This window comes from Mirounga angustirostris, unplaced genomic scaffold (genome assembly GCF_029215605.1).
Source record: "Mirounga angustirostris isolate CCGP_5_RB_7025 unplaced genomic scaffold, mMirAng1.0.hap1 SCAF_5, whole genome shotgun sequence".
Classification (NCBI taxonomy): domain Eukaryota; kingdom Metazoa; phylum Chordata; class Mammalia; order Carnivora; family Phocidae; genus Mirounga; species Mirounga angustirostris.
The window spans coordinates 77,007,890-77,030,688 of record NW_026991713.1 but is presented as its reverse complement, the minus strand read 5'-3'; the positions used below and the strand labels follow the sequence as shown (position 1 = coordinate 77,030,688).

Here is a 22,799-nt window from a genome sequence, read left to right as displayed (position 1 = left end):
GGTGGTACACGGCCTGCCAACCCTGCACCCTCTCCTGACAGGGCCCTGCAGTATCACCACCAGGGTGCTGTCCTACAAGGTCACAGTGGAGACTGTGGCTGCACCAACGTTCACCACCAGCAAATCATACTGTGAAGCAAAAAGGCTTTAGACGGGTCTGACACTTTAATAGAGCCCATCTTTAATCCCCTTTCATGTCACCTGATTAAAAAAAATGAGAAAAATTCAACAAGAGACAAAGTAAAAATAGTACAAAATGGATTAACATAAGAATTAGAGAATCGCTATTGCAAATCTCCTCTTCCATTTTACTCAGAGCCCCTGTCAAAAATCATAATTTAAATCAAGGCAGGCAGTTGAGAGCAATATTCATAGAAGTTTTTACTAAATGCTAGGACATTTATAATACTTTGTAGCACTGGCAAAAGAGAGCAGAGATTGAAGGAGGGTGTGTGGTGAGGACAAAGGAATGACAGGGAAAGAAAAATCAGAGAAAGAGAATATATATTTACATTGCCTACTTCCTTATGAGGTGTTCTTTCATTAGATTATATAGGTACTTACCTAAAGTTGAACAATACTCTCTCCCTGAATGCTATAATCCTGGAAACCAAATGATAAATTTTGGTGGAAATGTATAAAATAAGAAAAAAAAAAGTTGCCACAGGCCCTCACTCATTCTATATTTTATATTTCTGTGGTGGACTTTGGCATTTAATCTTCTGGCTCGGGGGTCTTCCTTAGTACCTTCCCCCTTACGCTTGGCTACAGCTTAGAAAGATGAGGGTATTGGTTAGCTGAGGTTCAGATAAATTAACTGTTTTGTAAACAACTGGGATATCCTAAAATTTTATCTAAAAATTTAAAATCAAGTGATAAGCTTGATAAATAATTTCTTAAAGGTCTATTGTTCATTGAAACTCTGAGACGTAGAGGGACCTTTCCTTTCTGTGCTCAGGGCACTCTCCTGTGTGAGTGAAACTAAGAATTATATGGACTGAATAACATTTCACTTCTTATCTTCTAATGTTTACCAAACCAGAAAAAAGAGTAACAGTGTATATGATGGTATTCAAATAATTACATATACATGGTACACTAAATATAAATTTAATGACATTTCAGGTTATACATTCCCAGGAGGCATGAATCAACATTAGCTTTCTGTGTTCAGTGTTTAATCCTAGACGTATGTGCACACCAAATCCAAGTGACACGGAGTCTTTGGCACTGACAAGAGCCTTATTTTTCAGGTATATTGCTAGGGACTTCCTTCCACATTTATGAACACAATCGCACCAGGCTACTCTTGCAGCAGTCACGCTTCTCCTCCAGTGACAGATGCGATCCAGTCCCTGTAGGCAGAAACTCTGGCAAAGACCGTGGGTGCGCTAGGCTGGCAGTTACTGCTGCCCCAGCTCACGATACCGATGAGCTCGTACTGTCCGTCGTGGGCACACTGCAGCGGTCCTCCAGAATCTCCCTGCAACCCGCAGAAAGAGAAGTTCTCCTGGTTGCTTGATTCATGGTCAATGCTAACCCCACTGCAGAGGTGATCAGACAGTGCCGAAGTCATTCCCTCATCTCTGATTTCTGCTCACAACAGCAGAGGGAACTAGGCAGTTGGCAGATGTTACAGGTCTCTGACTCAGATCAAAATCTATATTTTCAAAGGGTGGCTAAGAAGGTACATTTAACACAGTCATTTAATGCTGACAACAGACTGTGCCTTGCAGAAAGTTTCAAGCATCTACTAAATATCAATGACTAAATGACGGTTTTGAGTTACATGAAAATATCTTTATATTTTCAATGCTACTAGAAGTAGATTCTTTACACTGCCTGATTCAGCTGTGAAGGTGAGCCATAATAAATTATTTTTATAGGTCAAAAACAGCTGAATATCATCAATTTCACATAGTCAACCAAGCAAATGAATGAGCAATTCCTTTTGAGAACTGTGTTCACTTCAAGTATCAAATTTGCAATGACAGTACATCAGCTTAGCAATGTACTTATTCTTCTCACTTTTCATTTTAAAACTAGCATATATTTATACCTCTTTATGGTCAGCAAACACCCATTGATGAGACACACTGAGAAGAAAACCACATTCATCAATGCGTCCTGGAATTACCATGCACGAGGATGAGCCCACAGCCCCTCCACATATGTTGGTGTTTTTAATATCCAGTCCCCAGTAGCTTCGACAAGATGTACTGCTGATCAGTGGTACCATTGCCTCCTGCACGGTTTTAGAAAATTCATCTTCTAGTAGAAAAAGAATAAAACATATAACCTAGGCAAATGGTTGTATAGGATACAACAAAAATAGCCCCCAAAACAGACAGATTCTGAGGGTCATCCCACCCATTCTTCCCTCTTGGCACTGTAATGATGTTAGGTGGTGTGTAAAAAATTAGTATTACTCCATGGTAGCTTATACAACAGGAATAACAAAGGACACTCCATGTGGGTTCTTCTGTCTTTAGTACAGTCCTAAGAAGATAGAAAGAGGACACCACTATAGAGAAGGAAGAAGGAAGTCTGCACCCAAATCAGTTGATAAAGCAAACAATGCATTTCATGTTTTACATGTTAAGTCTAGATTTCACTGGTTTCACGGTGCTCTTATTCTTTTGACTTGACTTCACATTTAAGTGTTGACACTGGAGGTGACAACTGAAATTGCATTCTGACTTACTCTTTATTTTATTGGATATTTGCAACTTGTTAACTCAGTTGTAGAATATGGTGGAAATGAGACCAGAGTCACGGGTTTGACCTTTATGTAGACTACTTTCAGATAAACTCTACCATTTATACCAGCCTTTCATTTCAGAAAAATGCCTTACATCTTTGGAAATAGGCTCATAACCTTAAGAAGAGATTTTCACTGTAGCGGCACCTACACTGTTGTGAAAGCAAGTGTGTGTGTGTTCACAGTGCAACCAGGGAGTAAGTACATATAAATATTTATTAGGTAAAAATTACATATAAATATTTATTAGGCAAAAAAACCACTAGATATTCTCCAACACAAGTTTTTACAAGTATCCATGAACTCGTATCCGTGAATTAGTATTATTGAATATGATGTCCTAAAACCCAAGTAGTCACCTTTAGATCCATTATGAAAAAGACTTTTTCTACTATCATTCCTATTAAAGACGGAAAAACTGAAAATGAGCAAAGAGTATACTCAGACTTGACAAGTATTTGTTTGGATTCTAATCTTAGAAGAGGCAGTGAATGTACTCACGATGTGGTTCAGTTATTCCCCATCCAGCAGTCAGACATTTGGAAAATAAGTTTATTTTATCATCTTTCCCTGGCAAACAGATTACAGATACAAACTCCCCTAGAATGAGAAAAAGACAAATACCATTTAGTCCATAGGATTGATATTATCTATACTGCTTCTCTTCCACGATGGCTCTAAAAATAACTATTTTGACATGATAGTACCCGTTTTAACCCGGTAGTTTAATATAGAAGGTACCACCTATTAATTACTCAGAAAGGATCATCTCAGTTCAACAGGTAACCACTTTGTTCCAGGTATTACCATTTCTTCCTAGGACAATACAAGCACATGCCCTGCATAGAGATGGTTTCTCACCCACTAACCATGTTTAAAATGCATCTGCCTTTCTGTCCATATGCCTAATTTAGGACATCACCTTGTTAAATCTGAGACGACAGTGCAGAAGAATATAATAATCTTTTCTCTTCAACCGTGTTACATGAGGAGTGGAGAAAACCACATTTGTAGCAATGTAAACTTTAAAGTTTTTTTACAGCTCGTGTTTTTATATCTAATTGTTTCTTTGCAGGTGTATTATAAAATACATTGATCTATAAACATTCACATTTTTCATACCACCAAAATTTGTATATATATAAATATTGTGGGTTTATGTGTATGTCTCTGTATATACACTACACACACACACACACTCTCTCTCTCTCTCTGAATGCAGTGCTCCTGTGTTTGCTTTACCATGCTGTTTGACTTCAGTTTTATCCAGACTTTTACGCACTTAACATGTTTCAACATATCTGCTGTCCTAGACCATTTATTTCAATGATTTGTTCTTTATTTTTTTACTGGTCTCTTAATAAAATCACATAAAGCTCTGTAACTTTTTGTTATTTTCCTACTCTCCTCTCTACACACATTCCAACTGATTCCAAATCTTGTTATGCTACCTTCACAGATAATCATTGCTATATCATATCATTTCCTGCCAAATTTCCTTGAGCTAAAATATTTTCCCTCTACCAACATTTTTTTTTAATCAGCCGTTTTTCTTATTGTTTTTTTTTTTTTTCCATTTACTAGATTATGGTCATATCATTTCTATCCTTGCATATAGACCTCCCGGATCATTTTTTTAATAGCACACAGTATTTAGATAATGAATGTACTACAATTTGTTAAATCCCCCTGGCAAACATTTAGACTATTTAATTTTGTTTCCCCTTAAGAGCTGCATCAGGCATCCTAGACCATCAATCCATGCATTAGTGCTCGTATTTGTAGAAAATAGGATTGCTGGAGCAGGAGGCAAAAAAATTAACAGATATTGCCAAATTGCCTCATTTTGGACAAAAAGAAAAAAAAGATGTATCGACTTGCACTCTTCCCAGCTGTGTTTATAATCTAGATGTCTGTCAGGAATCTTGAAAATAGTTATGCCCTAAACCTAACAATTCTACTTCTGGGAAATTTATTTTAAGGCAATCTTAGACCTGGAAAAACATATGCATAAGGATAGTTAATCCAGCATTATTTAAATTTAAAAAAAAAAGAAAGAAACAACCTATTTATAAGAATTGTGGAAAGGCTACTACGTAGCCATTACAATTACATTTTAAAGGAAATTTTAATAATATGAAGCAATGCTGATAAGTGAAAAAAATCAGGATAAAACTCATAATAGGTATATTACAATTATTTAAGTACACATAGAGTAGTATAAAAAGACAGGAAAGAAATAGGGCAAATGTTCACATGATGGCCATGGTGAGGTGGTGAGAATGAAAATCATAGGTAGAAATTGTATTGTTTCTAATGGGAAAAAGGATACTTCTCACTCTGACCACTGAATAGAAATGAATGGGTACAGATTATTTAAGCTAACTCAGTATTTAGGGAAAGAGGAACAGAAAGGTTCATGCTGGTGTTGACATCAGGTGGTGCTGAGTGGAAAGCAAGATCCTTGGAGACCAGAAAAAAAAGGGGAGGGGGGCAGGATAAAGGGTAAATTCAGAAGGGCTGAAAAAAGGGAATGTTTGTAATGACTATTGTGGCTACTGGAAAGAAGAAACATGCACACAACGTTTGCAGAATGGTACTGAAACTGGAAACCGTAAGTTTTTAAGGGCACCCAAACCTCACCAGTGGTCTTTTTCTAGAACAGTGGTTTTCAGTTTTGGCTGCACATTGAAATTTCCAGGGGTAGTTTATAAAATACTGGTCTAGATTCAGCAAAATCCAGGATACAAGATCAATATACAGATATCAATCACATTTCATGTAGAATTTAAAATTAAAAACACTATTTATAATCACTGTGAAGAAAATGCAATGCTTAGATATGTATATACTTAGCAAAACATATACAGGATCTGTGCACTAAAAATGGCAATATTCTGGCGAAAGAAATCAAACAAGACCTAAATAAGTAGAGAAATATATTGTGTTCATGATTTGAAAGATTCAACATAGTAAAGATGTCAGTTCTCCCTCAAGTGATCTATAGGCTTAATGTAATTCCTATTAAAATCACAGGAAGTGTTATAGACATATTATTTTAACATTTACATGAAAAGGTACAGGGCTTAGAACTGCTAAAGCAATCTTGAAAAAGAATAAGTTGAGAGGAATCACTTTTTAATATAAACCCTATTATACAGCTACAGTAATCAAGACAGTGTGGTACTGGAGAATGGGAAAAGGCATAGAGTGATAGAATAGAGATCCCAGAAATAGACCCATACAAATATGCTCAGCTGATTTTTCACAAAGGCACAAAAGCAACTCAATGGAGGAAAGACAGCCTTTTCAACAGATGTTGCTCGCACAACTGGACATCCTGGGGGAGGAAAAAGAACCTTGACCAAAACCTTATACAAAAATTAACTGAAAATGGATTATGAAGTTAAATATAAAATAGAAAACTTTTAGAGAAATAGGAAAAAAATTTCAGCACCTAAGGCTAGGCAAAGAGTTCTTAGACTTGACACCTGAAGCAAAATCCATAAAAAGGAAAATGGAGAAACTGGGCTTCATCAAAATTAAAATCTTTGCTTTGTGGAAGACCCTGTAGAAGGGTCTACAGACTGGGAGACGATCTATAGACTGGAAGAAAATGTTTGCTAACCACGTATCTGACAAAGCAGTAGTATCTAGAATATATAAAGAATTCTTCAGCTCCACAATATGAAAAACCATCCAATTAGAAAATTGACAAATCTATGAAGAGACATTTCACTAAAGGGTTTTTTTAAAATGGCAAATAGGCACATTAATATATATTCAATATTATTAGCCATTAAGGAAATACAAATTAAAATTGCAATAGGGTATCACTATATACCTATCAGAACGCCTTAAAAAAAATAGTGACAAGAGCAAGTGCTCATGAAGATGCAGAGAAACCAGATCACTCCTACAACTCTGGTGGAATATACAATGGTACTATGACTCCAGAAAAACAGTTTGGGAATTTCGTATAAAACTGAAACGCACCTACTCTATGACCTGGCACTTACACTCTTGGGCATTTATCCCACAGAAATGAAAACTCCTGTTCAATTTTATTTACACAAAACCTATACACAGGGCACCTGAGTGGCTCAGTAGGTTAAGCGTCTGCCTTCGGCTCAGATCATGATCGCAGGGTCCTGGGATTGAGGAGCCTGCTTCTCCCTCTGCCTCTGTTTCTCATGAATAAATAAAATTAAAAAAAAAAAAAACCTATACACAAATGCTCAGGGGAGCTTTATCTGGAATATCCAAAAGCTGGAAACAACCCAGATGTTCTTCATTTATGAATGGTTAAACATCCATATCATGGAACCCTACTCAGCAGTGAAAAGGAATGAACTATTGATACATGGAACAATATGAATAAATCTCCAGGGCATTATGCTGAGTGAAAAAAGTTAATCCCCAATGTCTACAAGACAGTAATTCCATTTATATAACATTCTTGAAATGACAAAATTATAGAAACAGAGAACAGATTCCTGGTTGCCAGAGGTCTGGTGGGGGAGGAGGAAGGGAGTATTGCTAGAAAAGGGCAAGAGTATCACTTGTGGTGATAGAAGCGTCCTGCATCTCCACTGTATCAGTGTCAATACCCTGCGAGATGTTTCCACTGGTGAAAAAAGGGAAGAAAGTATATCGGTGTATCTGTATTTCCTACAACTGCTTGGATATCTGTGATTATCTCAACATAAAAAAGTTTAACTAAAATAATTTAATAAGCAAAATAAATGGAAAAAATACTGATGCCACATATCCACTTCTGAGACTGTGATTAATTGGTCCAAATTGCATCCTGGTCTACAGTTTTGTTTTAAGCAACTCAGGGGATTATAATACATAGCCAAGGTAAAGCAGCCCTGTTCTAGATGCTCTCGCTGACTCACTTACAAAAGCCCAGAAAGCAAACTGTGGGCTGAACCAGGACTGGAGTTTGCAGGATGGATCCACTAAAAAGACATTAAAAAGGGATGTGAGGCTATTGGCAAGAGCACAGCTGAAGAAGGCAGAAACACAGGAGAGAGTTGGAAGAAAGCAGGGACACTGTCCCAGAGCCCTAGGAATCCATGGAAAGGTGCGAGTGTGAAAGTGGGCCCTGTCCACAGATCTTAGTTCCACTCTCCCCCCGCCATTTACTTTCTCATTGAAAGTGCACCCCTGCTAAGTAGCTAGGAGGGTTACTGTTTTTCCCTTTCTACAAATGATCAAGCTGAGGCTCAGAGAAGTTACATAACCCGCCCAAGATCACATGGCTACAATTCCTCACTATGTGTTCACATCAGCTGCAGTTTAAATAAACATTAAAAAAGAACAAGATTTTACTAAGCCATAAAGGTACAGACAATTGAACATCTGATGGGTCAAACTGCTGTTTTAAGTATTTGGGTAAACCTCACCTAACAGTGAGTCTCAGAATAAATAGGACAAGGTTAAAAACATATTTCTTTGAAATCTTCTCTAGACCGCACCAATTAAAGACATATAAAAGTAAAATGGGCAGGTGCTTCAGCTTTGAGGGAAGTAGCTTAGAATATCAGAAAGTTTTGAAATCATGACTTTCAAAAGTACATACAGCACTTCTAAGCAAGATGGGAGATAAAAACCACATGGCAAAGCTTGCAAATATGGAGCAGAGTTATCCACACTGACCTAGTTGGACAGGAGCAGAGTTATCCACACTGACCTAGTTGGACAGGTTTCTCCAGCTGCAGCAAGGATAGATCATCAGTAGGAGGGAACTGTGCAAAGTCAGGGTGAGTGTATACAGCTTTCACTGGTATCAAATCACTATTTCCCATGTTTGAGAGGGAACTTCTTCCTATTACCAGGCCATCTGTGATAGTACTTGTCATAGGAAAAAGGAATGGGGGAGATAGATACCACTTTTAATGAGGTCATACTTTTTCAAAATTTCTAAAAGTACATTCTCTAACATCTCCCATCTACATTAAAATCTGTATTATCTTGAATTTCTAGAAAATGGAGGATTCTTATTAATTTGATCCTTGAGAAAAATTAAGGTATCTACTTTCTTGCCTTCATAACATCAAACAAAAAAAAATGATTTAGTGTTTCTTAACAAGATTCATGATGCCTCAGGGTAATGATTCTATGTATTATTACAATCATAATATTACACATGATATGACATACTTATATAATAGTCACTGAAACCTATTCTGAAAGTTATAGTTACTCTACTCCCTAATACAGCGTTTCTCAAAAAAATGTCCAGGAACTACATGCATTAAATCTGGTAGTGCATTAAAAATGCAGAATCCCAGACATAACTCATTAAGTCAAAATTCAGAATTAAGATTCTAAGATTTCATAGCAAACTCTCCAGGTAATTTTGAGAACATGAAAGTCTGAAAACTGCCTTAGTAAGGAGAACTTCTTGTGATTTCTCTATATCAAAGGAGTTGGGGAATGGTAGAGAAAAGGAGTTTTTGATTCCTTGAAGGTTCCTGTCCACCAAGTTATTGGAGCAGATACTTTTATTAGAAAGCCTACTTTAGCAGCCTGAAACACTCTATCTACTCATTTAATTATGGGCCATCGCTACTTCTGGGAGGCCGGTATTAAAAACACCAGCCTGAAACTTCTCCGAGTAAGGAGTTTTCAGGTATCTCTGTATCACATTGAGACCAAGATTCAGATACAATTTGTTTAAGTGTTTCTTTTAAAGGACATTCTTTAAAATTCTTTGAAAGTGGATACTTATTTTGAGAGTGGGTAGGATGATCAGTAGTCAGTAGAGCAGAGCAAGAAGGACAGGAATTCACATTTGAGCAACTCCTGTGCTCTAGGTAAGGGGTTAAGACACTGATGCAAACATGTTAAGATATTACCTCCATTTTATAGATAAGGAAAGAGGGGACTATTGTTACTTATATTAAGTAAATTACACTGAGAAGTTAATTTTAACACCTTTTAAAATTAAAAGTTATCAGTAGTAAATGTGTTAGAGAAGCACGACGTGTCGTGGCCTGAGCACATCCATTCATTTGCGAGGTAGGGACTGTAGGGGTGGGAGCTTAAGGTTTCCTGTGCTGTGGGGAGAGCAGGAGTACACCCAGCTCGGGCACCCCCCCCCCACCCCGCACGGGCACACACCTAAAGTTACAGTGCGCCGCTGTCAGGACCCACTGCTTTGCAATCAGAGCACCTCCACAGAAATGTTGGCCTTGGTGCTGCAGGCTGACGAGCCAGGGCCACGACTTGGCAGGTGCCACATGGCCACCCACCATCCGGGGCTCCCCACGCTCAGCTGGCAACACCTGTGTGTTTCTCTCAGATCCTTGCATTAGAAATGGGTCAACAACTGGAATTCCACATGTGTCTTGGGTTGGCTGTTTTCCAGTATTGCTTTCTACGGTTATCTCTGAGAAAAGTAACAACAGAACATTAGAAATACTTATCAAAGTCTATTAAAATCTCAGAATGGAGGGATTTATTTCTTTTGTAGTTTCAAAACTAGGATTCTTAGCCACAGAGGAGATTTCTCTTTTCTTCCATTGCTTTTAAAATGAACAAAAATCAATAAAGTTACCTGAAGCATTAATACATACCTCTTTAGACAAATCAGAACAGAAATGGATTTTTAAAATATTGCACTTAATCATGAAATTACTGGACATTATTCTTTCTTTGGCATTATTTGTGTGATCCCAGTATAACACATCTAGACATATCAAAAGACTTCATACTACATGTATTCCAAGTACAATTTATATAGAAAGGAAAAACATAAGGAAAATTTCTAGTAATGTATTTACTTCATTCTCAGATTTAGAAAGAACTGCACCAGGGAATTAAAAACAAGAGACTTATTCAAGTATATCCTGAAATATGAAGAAAATTAAATAAGCTTCCTCATAGCTTATAATTTGGGAATTATAAGATATGCTCATTTTTAAAATGTTTTGCTTGAGATTTTTTACACCAGAAATCTATTTAAAACAAAGTTTCTAGTAGGGTGGATTTGTTTATTCAATACTTGTATCAAAATTCATTTCTACTTTCTCTTCAGATATGTATAATACGTGGATTCCCTCCTCCTTTTGGATATATATGTCAAAAAATATGCGAACTCTTCAAAATTAAGACTATCCTAGATCATAGAAATAAAAAACCCCACAAAGTTATCTATTCAACATGTTTTATACTTTAAGGTTTACTGCCTTACTGCATGTTTTTACTGCATTTTAATCTGTGTATGTGGTAACTCTTAGACCTGTGGGCTGTTCGTACACATGCATAACAGCAATATTTTATTAGTATTCAATTTTTTTTCAACTTACTTCTAAAAAAAAAAAAAAACAAATGCTTAAAAGAGGAAATGAAGCAGCCTAAATATTTTTACCATGCAAATGAAGGGTCAGTTTAGAGATGCAGAGATGGAGAGATAAGAGCAATGGAAACAGGGGTGCCTGGGTGGCGCAGTCAGTTAAGCATCTGACTTTTGATTTCACCTCAGGTCATGATCTCAGGGTCCTGGGATCGAGCCTTGTAACAGGCTCCATGCTCAGCGGGAGTCTGCTTGAGGATTCTCTCTCTCCCTCTGTCCCTACCCCTGCTCATGCGCTCTAAAAAATAAATAAATATATCTTTTTAAAAAGAACAATGGAGACAGAAGAAGGGTCAGTAGTTGAGCACTCCTTACCCAATTAAAAAAAAAAATCACACCTATATGATGATGTGGTTCATTAGTCTATGGCTCAAATCAAGGACTCTTCTAAAACTCATTCATTCCCCCATCTTACAAAAGACAAAGTGACATCAAAAAGAACTTTGTATTGGATGTTATTAGAATTCTTCCTAGAATTACACTGCAACCAAGAGAATCTCCTAATAACAGATTTATTTGTTTTTTTACTCATAAACACAACCAATGAAGTTCTGGCTTAAAGTAGATTTGATAAACAGAAAAGTCATTACTTTCTATTTCTGTGTTTCTATTTTATGCAGAGTCGTTAGTATGCGTTCAGCTAAAATATTCTTTTTTGGAGGGAGTATCTTTTTGGGGATTTGGGAGTTGTTATTTAATAAAAGAGAGATGGTAACAGAGACATGGAAACACACTGAACTCTACCTTTGTTTCAGCCTCAATGTCCCCACTAGATTTTTTTTTAAATAGCAGCTGCCTTTGATGTTTATCATTATTGCTTAAGTAAAATAACACACACAGACACACAGAGACACATGCATACACCCCGATTAACTATTACCTCATATAGTCCATCTAAACTACCAATATGGGGTGCCTGGGTGGCTCAGTTAAGTAGCTTCCTTCGGCTCAGGTCATGATCTCAGAGTCCTGGGATCGAGCCCTGCATCAAGCTCCCTGCTTAGGGGGAGCCTGCTTCTCCCTCTCCCTCTGCCTCTCCCCCCAGCTCATGCTCTCTCTTGCTCCTCTCTCAAATAAATAAAATCTTAAAAAAATTTTTAAAAATAACCTACCAAGGTCTTGTGCCTTAAAGAATGGTCTGGAATGAAGTTATCCTGTTTTGAGAATTAAAGCAGGGTAACTACCAGGGACTCTCAAACCAGTGTTCCACAGGTTCTACTTTGACATGTATGGTATCTGCTTTAATAAATATTTTAAAATACTTACCATTGATAGGCAGTTGGGTTCCCATATTACTTTTTTGTGAATGCTTCTGAACTGTATCTTCCAAAATAAGTTTAAAACCTCTTTCTCCCACAGACTTATCAGTCTTAAAATTCATGGTCAGGTAAGCACCACTGGATATCAAGACAAATTCTTTCTTGGAACCACATAAATGAGCTGCAATGTGAGGTAAACATAGTAATTAAAATATTTCTCCTGTGCAGTAACATAGATAAAAGAGGGCTAGGAGGGGACATTAAATTCCAAACTGTTAATATTAGCAAAGGAATGATTATCGATAATGTAAAATCAAGATTTGTGGAATGGCATCCATGATTTGACTGCAACCATGGAAGGGTACAGATTTTGAATGATTAAAGGGAAAAGAGTGGACTAGCATTTGCTATGAAATGACATACAACTCTATGGCAATCTGTGATCATAAGGATGAGAAGAGAGGCTTGTTGGTGAAGGCAAATGGGCAGAGAAACAAAAGTAATAGGACAGTGTTCTGAATGTTTGTGCCCCACCCCCACCCCACCCACAATTTCATGGGTTGAAATCCTAATCCCAAATGTGATGGTATTAGGAGGCGGGGCCTCTGGGAAATGGTCACAAGAGTGGAGACTTCATGAATGGAACTAGTGCCCTCAGTTATTTTGTTTTTTTTAAGATTTTATTTATTTATTTATTTATTTATTTATTTATTTATTTGACAGAGAGAGAGAAAGAGAGCATGCACAAGCAGGGGGAGCAGCAGGGAGGGGAGAGAAAGAAGCAGACTTCCCACCAAGCAGGGAGCCTGATGCGGGACTTCATCCCAGGATCCTGGGATCATGACCTGAGCCGAAGGCAGACACTTAACGACTGAGCCACCCAGGCGCCCCAAGAACTAGTGCCCTTATAAAGGAGACCCAGAGAACTCTCTCACTCCTTTTTTGCCATGTGAGGACAGAGCAAAAAAGACAACTATGAATCAGAATTGAGCTCTTACCAGACACCAAGTCTTGGACTTCTAAGCCTCCAGAGCCGTGAGAAATAAATGCTTGCTGTTTAAGCCACCTGTGTCTAGTATTTTTGTTATAGCGGCCCAAACTGGCTAAGACACTCAGGCTGCCCAAATGCAGACTAATGATGATCCTTTCCTAATTCAGAAATACAAGTTGTTCAAAGGTGGTCCTGAGGGCGCCTGGGTGGCTCAGTCGTTAAGCATCTGCCTTCAGCTCAGGTCATGATCCCAGGGTCCTGGGATCAAGCCCCACATCGGGCTCCCTGCTCGGCGGGGAGCCTGCTTCTCCCTCTCCCACTCCCCCTGCTTGTGTTCCTGCTCTCACTGTCTCTCTGTCAAAGAAATAAAATCTTAAAAAAAAAAAAGGTGGTCCTGACAGTGATAGGATATCTGCTGTAATTTACCTGTACATGCTGTAATTTCAGTTCTCTCAAAACAGTGATACATTATTGATTTGTCTTAAAGATATGTTATCTCAACAATCTGACACAGAAAGATAGGGAACGGGGAAGAGTGAACCTCTACATCCTTCTTATCTTTGAAGAATCTGTCTGGTGAACTGGATATGATGGGGAACTGGGATGCACCATGTCAAGGAAAAGGACTCTGGATACAGTCAACAAACATGCCAGAAGTTTTAAAATAATGTAAATGGGAATAGGTTACTGCTTAGAAAATTTTTAAAAAAGATTTGGGGGTGAGGGAAGATGGGTAGAAGTCAGAGAAAACAAAGAAAGTAGAGGATTTCCAAGATTGTACGTCAGTGAAAGATCATAGCTTCATGCTTACAGGCGCAGATTCTATCAGGTTCTATATCCAAACTGCAGGTTCCACTAGCTCTGCAATTTACTATGTGGCCCTGGGCAATTCGTTTAATCTGTCTCACTCTGCCTCAATTTTCTCATCTGTATAATGGAGATAAAAATTATGTTCAAATAGGATTTTATAAATTGGTATTTGTGAATTATTATAAGTGTGTGTTAAATAAAAAAGAAACTTCGGCAAATTACTGGACAGTTTTTGAACACTTGAAGAATCAATGGTCACAAGAAGCCAGCATGGGATCCTTAACGTGTCACATTCAAGTAACCTAATTAATTTTTGTTGAAAGAGCTAATTAGGTGGTGGCTAGGGGGAAGGAGATAAACTTAATGAATCGTGATTACAATGAAGCACTTAATAAAGTATCTTACAATATCCTGTGAACAGATATAAAATGTAAGTGGATAATTAAGTGGCTAGGAAGTTACACAGCTGATTAAATAATCATACAATATTAAGCTGGAGGGAAGGTCTTAATGGTATGAAAACAGTTTTATCCTTGGTTCTGTCAAATACGGCATTTCTATTTAGAACTTAGAAATACAGACAACACATTTACAAAATGTGTAGGTTTAAAATGGGTGCCTGGGAATAGTGCCATTATAGGATCTTAGAGATCATTTAGTTCCATCTTTCATCTGACACTGAGTTTGTTCTAAAATAACCCTGGACATAGTGTTGAAGATATGACATGGAACTTACGAGCATTTTCTCTTTTTGAACAGTTCTAGTTGCTAGACTGTTCTTCACGTTGAATCAAAAAGTATCAATGGAACGACTGTCACATGGTTGGTGTAGTTGAACCCACTTTCTCTACTTATTAGTTATGTCCCTGGGAACAAGTTGCTCAATCTTTTTGTGACTTGGTTTCTTTATATTTAAAATGAGAGGGACGCCTGGGTGGCTCAGTCGGTTAAGCGTCCGCCTTCGGCTCAGGTCATGATCCCAGGGTCCTGGGATGGAGCCCCGCGTCCGTCCGGCTCCCTGCTCAGTGGAGAGTCTGCCTCTCCCTCTCCCTCTGCCTGCCACTCCCCCTGTTTGTGTTCTCTCTGTCAAATAAATAAATAAAATCTTTTAAGAAAATTTAAAAAAATAAGTAAAATGAGGATAAATGTAACCTACCTCTACAGGATAGTTAAGAAAATTAAGGGAGTTATACATTCTTAGGACTGTGCCTGAATAATGGTAAATATTCAATAACTATTAGATATTATTAGGCAGAACAAATTTCATATTTGGCCTGAGAGTCTCTGAGAATTCCATAAATACTTGAAAGGAAGAATTATGGTCCTTCTGTCTTTTCTATTCTCCAAGGTAAACACTTCCAAGTGCCCAGGCCCTTCAGCATCCTGGTCATTGTGCTCTATGTTTGCGTCAGGGTTCCTTAAAAGGGTTGCTTTACACCAAGGTTAGTATTTAATAACCAGTAGGGCAGGAGCTACAGCCAGCAGAGTAGACAGTGACTGAAGATCTGCGAGACTGAGCTAGCGCATGCCCTCGAAGTGCCAACACTAAATCTGATGCAAGGGAACGGGTTCCTTTTCCTTGTAATTCTTTACAAACAGAGCTCTGAAATGTTGTCATTTGATACCTCTGAAATTTCAATTGCAAACATCCTGCTTTTTAAATCACCACCTCTTATCTCTCCAACTCATTAGTGTTTCTCTACTATAATTGTTTGGTCTCATCATGACCTTCTAGTCTCAATCCCATAAACTTTCTAAATCCAGCAGTTTCTAAGAAAGTGAGAGATTTCGCTGTAAAGGGAGGCAGAGAAATGGAGCAATAGCTACATTTCTTGTTCTATTTTGTTTTAAATGATGGGTAAGACTAGAACATGTTTGAAACTGATGAGAGTGATAGTGGATCTCGATGATGTCCAAGAGAGGATAACTAGAGGAAATCTGTATGCAGCTGATAATCCTCAAATTTTTATCTCCAGCCCAAACTTTTCCTCTAGCTCAAGAGTTCAACATGTAGCTACCTACTGCCAACTCAACCTGGATGTATCATAGCATTAAGAATTTAAAGTGGCCCAAACAGATCTCTCCCCGCAAATCTATCTCTCCCTCCGGTATTCCCCATCTCTGTAGATGCTAACCTCTCACACCACAGTCATCCTTGATTTGCATATTTAATCCCATATGCAATCTTCCCGGAAACCCTATTAGTTCTCTCTCCAGATCTGTCCACTTCACTTGCACACCATTGGTGCCATCCTCTTATAAGGCAATATCTATTGTTGAAAACAGTACTAACCGAACATTCTGCAAGGATGGAACATTCTGTATGAGGGCTGCCCGCTATAGGAGTCACTCACCACATGCAGCAAATTGAGCACTTAAATATGGCCAATACCACCTATTGCATTTTAACTAATTTAAATTTAAACAACAACCTGGACTGGACAGTGCAGGTCTAGAATAACACAAGAGCCTTGTGACTTCACCCTGCCACCCAAAAACTCACTCCTGACACAGCAGCTAGAGCATCTTTCAAATTACTCCCTTGTCAAACACCTTTTACAGCCTCCCAGTGGATTGGAACAAAATTCAAACTCATTACCACAGCCCGAGCTGCACAGGGGCAAAGCCTCCATCTCACCTCGCTCCAGTCTGTCCTTGCTCAGTCTCCAATCACTCTGACCCCTGACACTACTCCAACTTACCAAGCTTTTTCCACATTCAAGGCCATTTTCTCACCTATTTTTTCACCGAATATTAACAAAGTGTTAGGAAGTGTTCTACCCACGTGCTGGAGATACAGCAATGAATACAAGATCAAGTCCTGCTCTCAGGAAATTTTCATTCCGGTGGAGGGAGACAGATTATAGACAATTACATACTCTGTCAGGTCATGATAAATGCCGAAAAGAAAAGATGGCAGAGACCTGTTTACATCATGTGATACAGGCCTTAGATGCAACATTTGAACAGACACCTGAATGAACTGAGGAAATGTACCCTTCCTCTGCAACTTACCTCCTTCAGATTACTTTTGACAAGCAGGAATAATTTGATTATTTATCGTTATATAATATTATCATTTTCTTATTTATTGTCTGTCTTTCCAAGAGAAGATGGCAGAGATCATTTCTGACTTGTTCACCATTGTGTCTCCAGTGTGCCCAACTCATTAGGTCATGCTCGGTAATGAATGAATTCAAACTGTACATTTAATATAGTGTTTACTGGTTACTGATGTCTTACATTCATGGGGCAAATGAAAGAAGGCCATGAATTTATTTTCATTAAAATACTGTAAAAGCGTTGCAATGGAAACTATTTGGGTGTTAGGGACCACTTCATTTACATATACACAAATAATTAAAAACTACTTAAAAACTAATGAATTCTACTTACATGAATAAAAACATTTATTAAGAAAGGTTAATGTGGTTCCATATATGGGATAGCCTGTTTCACTAGCTGGGAGATTAGCAATGAGAATCCATGTTCCATGGTTTAAAAATGCTTATATAAATTGCATGTTTCACTGAAATGAAATTATATATATAAAATTGTATAAACTATCAAACTAATGATAGCTTCCTTCTTATAGAGATTTATATAAGCTGATTATAAAAATATGACTAGTCTTATTTATAATCGTTTGACACTTCTGAATGTTGCTAGATGGAAGAATACTAAAGAGTAAGAAAGAGAAAAGTAGCCCCTGACATTCAGAAACAGGTTTGGCACGCACAGCTAGACCATGTTGTTCTCCTACTGGACATAAACAATCTCACAGAACAGCAACATCAGAAAGGACTCTTTGAACCTATGATAAGGTGAGACCAAAACAAGGTCATGTGCAACCACCAAAATACCAAACTTCGACCTCTCTTAAAATAAGGGCTTGCCACTTCTTTACCAAATGCAGTCTTACCCTTATTCAAGTCAGGCCTCCCTATGATTGAGATCCCAATCATAAAATTGCTCCACTTCCTAACAGCAACCAATCTAGAGCCAAGTCCACTTCCTTAGACCCTCTCCAAAATTACCTAACCAAAGCCCAAGTCCTATAATAGTTCAACCCCCCTTACTGAGATACCCCATGCTGTGATCCTGGCATCTTTGGCTGAAGGGCACTGGCAAGAGGATTACAGGGTCTGATACTCATATTAATCTTAAGGAGAACTAATAGCTTGAAATGTTCCATCTGTCCCCCTACCCAACACTAATTGCTTGAGATTCCTTGACGGGAACCAAATTCACTGATGGGAAAAAGTTAGGTACCCTTAGAATTTCAAAGCAAATTGCTGAGCTTATTGGTGTTATATATCTTATAATATGACAGGAGAGGTCAAGGTCCTGGAAAAAGATAGTATCAAAACTCTCCTCTTGCTCTTTGGAATAGGTGGATTTTAATGGCGTCCTGAGGAGCAGAACTCGTTGGAGACTGAAGAAGGTGATGCAGTATTAGATTAAAAAATCTTTGGAAAAGTTTTCTTCTATGAGTCACTCTGAGAAAGGATATTGCCTGACAGTCAAGTGTGATAGACACCATGTGGCCAATAAATCTCTAAAGATTATTCAAACTAATCGGCTTTTTTCTCCTCTTAAATTTACCCTGGGTCTAAAAAGGGTCACTTTTACGGTGAAGATGAAATTTGAGTAAACAAATTTTCAAAAAGTTACCTAAAAATGCAGTTCAGAAATTGAAACCTCTTAAAATATAGGACTTCCTTAGAAAAACAAAATTAGGGTGCCCCCTAATGGCAAAATGAGATAGGAATCAGGCTAAAATCAGGAAGAGCTAGACTTACAGGTGAAGATCCAGTGAGTGTGGGCACAAACTCATCCCACTGTGCTCAATAAAGCTCTGTGATTCTGATGAAGGATCTCATGAAAAATCACTGATAACAAATTATGTTTCCCAAGGCAAGTGTAGGTCATATTTTCCACATATATGCATTGTATAAATGCTTATATAAGTGCCACGTAATGTAGGCCAGTTAAGAAAGATCAGTTTACCAAGTAATCTCGATTGCTGATCTGGTCCATCATAAATACTGAAATAATCCCATTCACAGTTCCAAGATGCTTCTGTTGTAAAGTCTTTCATCACTGCCTTCATTTTATTTCCTGACTTGGAATAAAAAGTCCAAGTGCAGTTCAGCATGTTGGGATAAATGTTAGGATAATTGGGAGATGTGATCTCAGTAGAACTAACTGGAATCAAATCCAATACTGGACATCCTTGAAGCAAAAAAGAAAAAAATTATTTAACACAATAATCCAGGAGCTGAGTTACTTTCTGAATCTAGTTTTAATATCTGCAACTATGTCATTACAACCTAAATGTAGTGTAATTTTATTAATCTGTCACTCTTTCTTCATATCCATAGTTCCTTATGTATACTGACACAGGATTTAAATGACTTTTGTTTTGAAAAACTGACCCCTCCTAAAGAAGACAGACTGAAGTTCTTTGATTTCATTTCACAAACTGTGAACTGCTAAATCACCCACATACACATTTCAGTGTAGTTTGTTGCTTATATTTAATTAATATACAATCTTAATGTTCATGATCATGAGAAATAGATTTTATCATCTTCAGTCCACAGATGATAGTGATCTATCACTTTGATCTTCAACAGGTATGTCCTAAGACTTTTAGGACTTCCCCAAATTTGCAAATGCCACAATAATATTTATTTCCCATACAGTGCAGAAAAAGAGAACTTTGACACCATTAAAATGTGAGCAGAGAACAGGGCAAGCAGGTTGAGAAGGAGACCTGGGTCCTCATTAGACTGAATTTCTGAATAAATTATGTGCTCCTCAAGTTCAGCCTCATGGCACATACAATTCAAATTGCAAACATTTATCAGTTAGGGAAATTTGGATAGCTCTCAGATAGTTGAAACATAGACATTAAGATTCACAAGAGCTAAGGGGCTACACCAAAAAAGAGAATTGAAGAATTCAATTTTGGAGTAGATTTGGGCCTACACCAAAAGTCCTAGGTATCATCCAACCTGAAAGCAATGTCATCCAAAAATTGATTTACTTCATCAATAATCTTATCACCTTAGTTTCACTATGCAATGGTCCAGCGAAGAAAACAAAAAATATATATGTAATCCAAAAGACAAAAAGTATACAGAAAGAATGGCAATGAATAGACTTCACGTAAAAAAAAAAAAAAGATAGACTTCACGTAGCTACAAGGATTCCATTAACAAAACAGATGTGTTTCTCACCCAGTAATTAAGGTGCTACCTCCTCATTCTCTATTCCTTAATGGGCCCAGGTCTCCACTACCCGCAAAGTTTGACATTAAGGCAATCAATACAAATACACATTTTACCATAAAGTGACTAGAATCAGACCACAAACACCTGAACGTTTTTAACAGAAGTCAGAGTGCACTTCTTACTACACAGTGTTTAGCAGCAAGGGCATTTTCTACTCTATTTTCATAATATCATATAACCAAAGTCAAGCCAGTTGGATTCCTTACCTCCATTATAGTCTTACCTTTATCATTAACTTTGTTTTTTCCTCTCCTGGAATCTAGAATAAGAGAATATTCAGTGTCAATACATCCAACTAAATACTTTGTATTTCTTTATTCTTCTGATTATAAAAGTGATATATGCAACTTATAAAAGAATTTCAAACTACAGAGAGTTCAAAGAAAATAGTCTCCAGTAGTCCCAGCCTGTAAATAACCAATATTCGTATTTTAACATAAACTTGGCCAGGTCTTTTCCTATGCTATGCATACATTTTTAAAAAATTTGTATGCCATTTTACACAATTAAAATTTTTTTCCTCCATTTAATTTATTGTGACCATTTTTCATACTACTCAATATTTCACATAAATTTTAATGATTCTATATTTTTGATTCACATAGATATAACATAATTCATGTTGATATATTTTAATTTGTAATCTCAAAAATATGAATGATGGGAGTCAGATCTTTAAAAAACTACACACATGGGTTATAAATTTTGCTGTCATTGTAAAATAGCTGCACTAATGGTTTTCTATGTTTATCTGAACACAGAAATTGAGTATGTATAATAACAGCCTCCTGAGTTGACTCCTGTGCATACATCGGCTCTCAGCCAGCAGGATTCCCATAAGCAAATGGATCTATTTCTTACCCATTTACTGGATAAGGAGCTACCTCCTCACCTTCTTTTCCCTAATCTGCCCCAGCTGAAATGTAATTGCCTTTATTCAAACAGTTATTGTGCACCAGCTATTTACGAGGCACAGTGGCAGGTTTTGGAGATAACAGCATTAAGTTTGAGATGCCGATCAGATATCCAAGTGGAGGGGAAGGCAACTGGTGATACAGAGCTGGAGGTCAAAAATAAAAAAGAAGCTGGGAGTTATTTGCATATCGATGGTAGTGAAAGCTAGGGATTGGGTAAGGTCACTAAAGAGTGAGTACAGGTAAAGAAGAAATGAGAGTCAAAGACTGGGTCCAGAGACACCTCTACCTTTAGTGGTAGAGAAAATGAAGAGCCACCAATCAAGAGGCTCTAAAAGAGATCAGTGAAGTAAGAGGACAGCTAAGGAGAATGGTTTCCTGGAGGCCAAGACAAGTAGATTCTAGAAGTAAGGAGAGCTCTTCTGTGCCAAACGTTGTTAGGGCTGAGAAGGATCTCTTGGATCTGGGCTTGGGGGGGTGGGGGAAGTCATTGGTAACTTTGGTAAGACCAATGCCTGTGGAATGGTAACAAAGACATCCCCTATGGGAATGGATCTAAGAAAAAAATGAGGGCAAAAGAGGAGTAGAAATAAATCTCATGGAGTTCTGTGATAAGAAAACAAAGAAACTAAAGTTTTCCTACAATTCCATTGTCATCCTTTACCAAACTAAGATCCCTCCACTGTATATTTTTACTGTACACTGTATTTTTCCTTCAAAACAATAGTTTTTTTTACTCTATATTTTTTCTATGTGATTATTTGATTATTGACTATCTCTCCCACTAGATTATAAACTCTACTAGGGCAGAGACTGTTACCAGACTAAATTAAATACTTTTAGTAGAAATGCCTCTCCAATTGTATTCCAGTTAACATTTTTAATGAGTATAAATTGATTAATCTTAAGGACAAAAGCAATTCTAATAACTGTTCAGAATTAAACCTCAATTGCAAATTAATAGTTCTCAATTTTCATAATGCTATCAGTGTCTTCACCCAAGTCACGGGAATGTTGGGCAAAGCATATTTTTCAATAATCTGGTTGCAACCAATATAAATGAACTGCCCATCAAACAAGTGAAAAAGAATATACTAGTACATTAAGGAAATTAATTTTAGAAGAGAAAATCTACTTGAAACTTTTATGCTAGGGATAAAAGTTTCCTCCTATATTGTTATAATCATCCAAGTACCCAGAAAAACAGACAAAATTCTTTGGTGCTTTAAGAAAAAATGACAGATCTGATCAATCTTTTACTTTATAGAGGTTTAGCTTGGGGCCTCCACAGATTACAGAAGTCATACCTTAAACACTGTTCTTTTTCTTCTCCTCTAAAGCAGACAAAAGAGAGAATTCAATCTATTTAATGACAGATTTTTCCTAATAAAGCGCAAAAC

General features: G+C 37.4%; 1 protein-coding gene across 1 annotated transcript; it reads right to left on the bottom strand.

Annotated features, from left to right (window-relative positions):
* Window positions 1-1,021: 1,021 nt before the first annotated feature.
* LOC123839267 (chymotrypsinogen B-like) lies at window positions 1,022-20,842 on the bottom strand. The gene is made up of 8 exons (XM_064590347.1): window positions 20,709-20,842; window positions 19,197-19,421; window positions 12,393-12,566; window positions 9,893-10,160; window positions 8,460-8,620; window positions 3,263-3,361; window positions 2,138-2,271; window positions 1,022-1,483 (listed from the first exon to the last, which is right to left on the bottom strand). The coding sequence occupies exons 2-8, from the start codon at window positions 19,342-19,344 to the stop codon at window positions 1,319-1,321; spliced, it is 1,149 nt and encodes a 382-aa protein (XP_064446417.1). The 5' UTR covers window positions 19,345-19,421; window positions 20,709-20,842; the 3' UTR covers window positions 1,022-1,318.
* Between the last annotated feature and the right edge of the window lie 1,957 nt (window positions 20,843-22,799).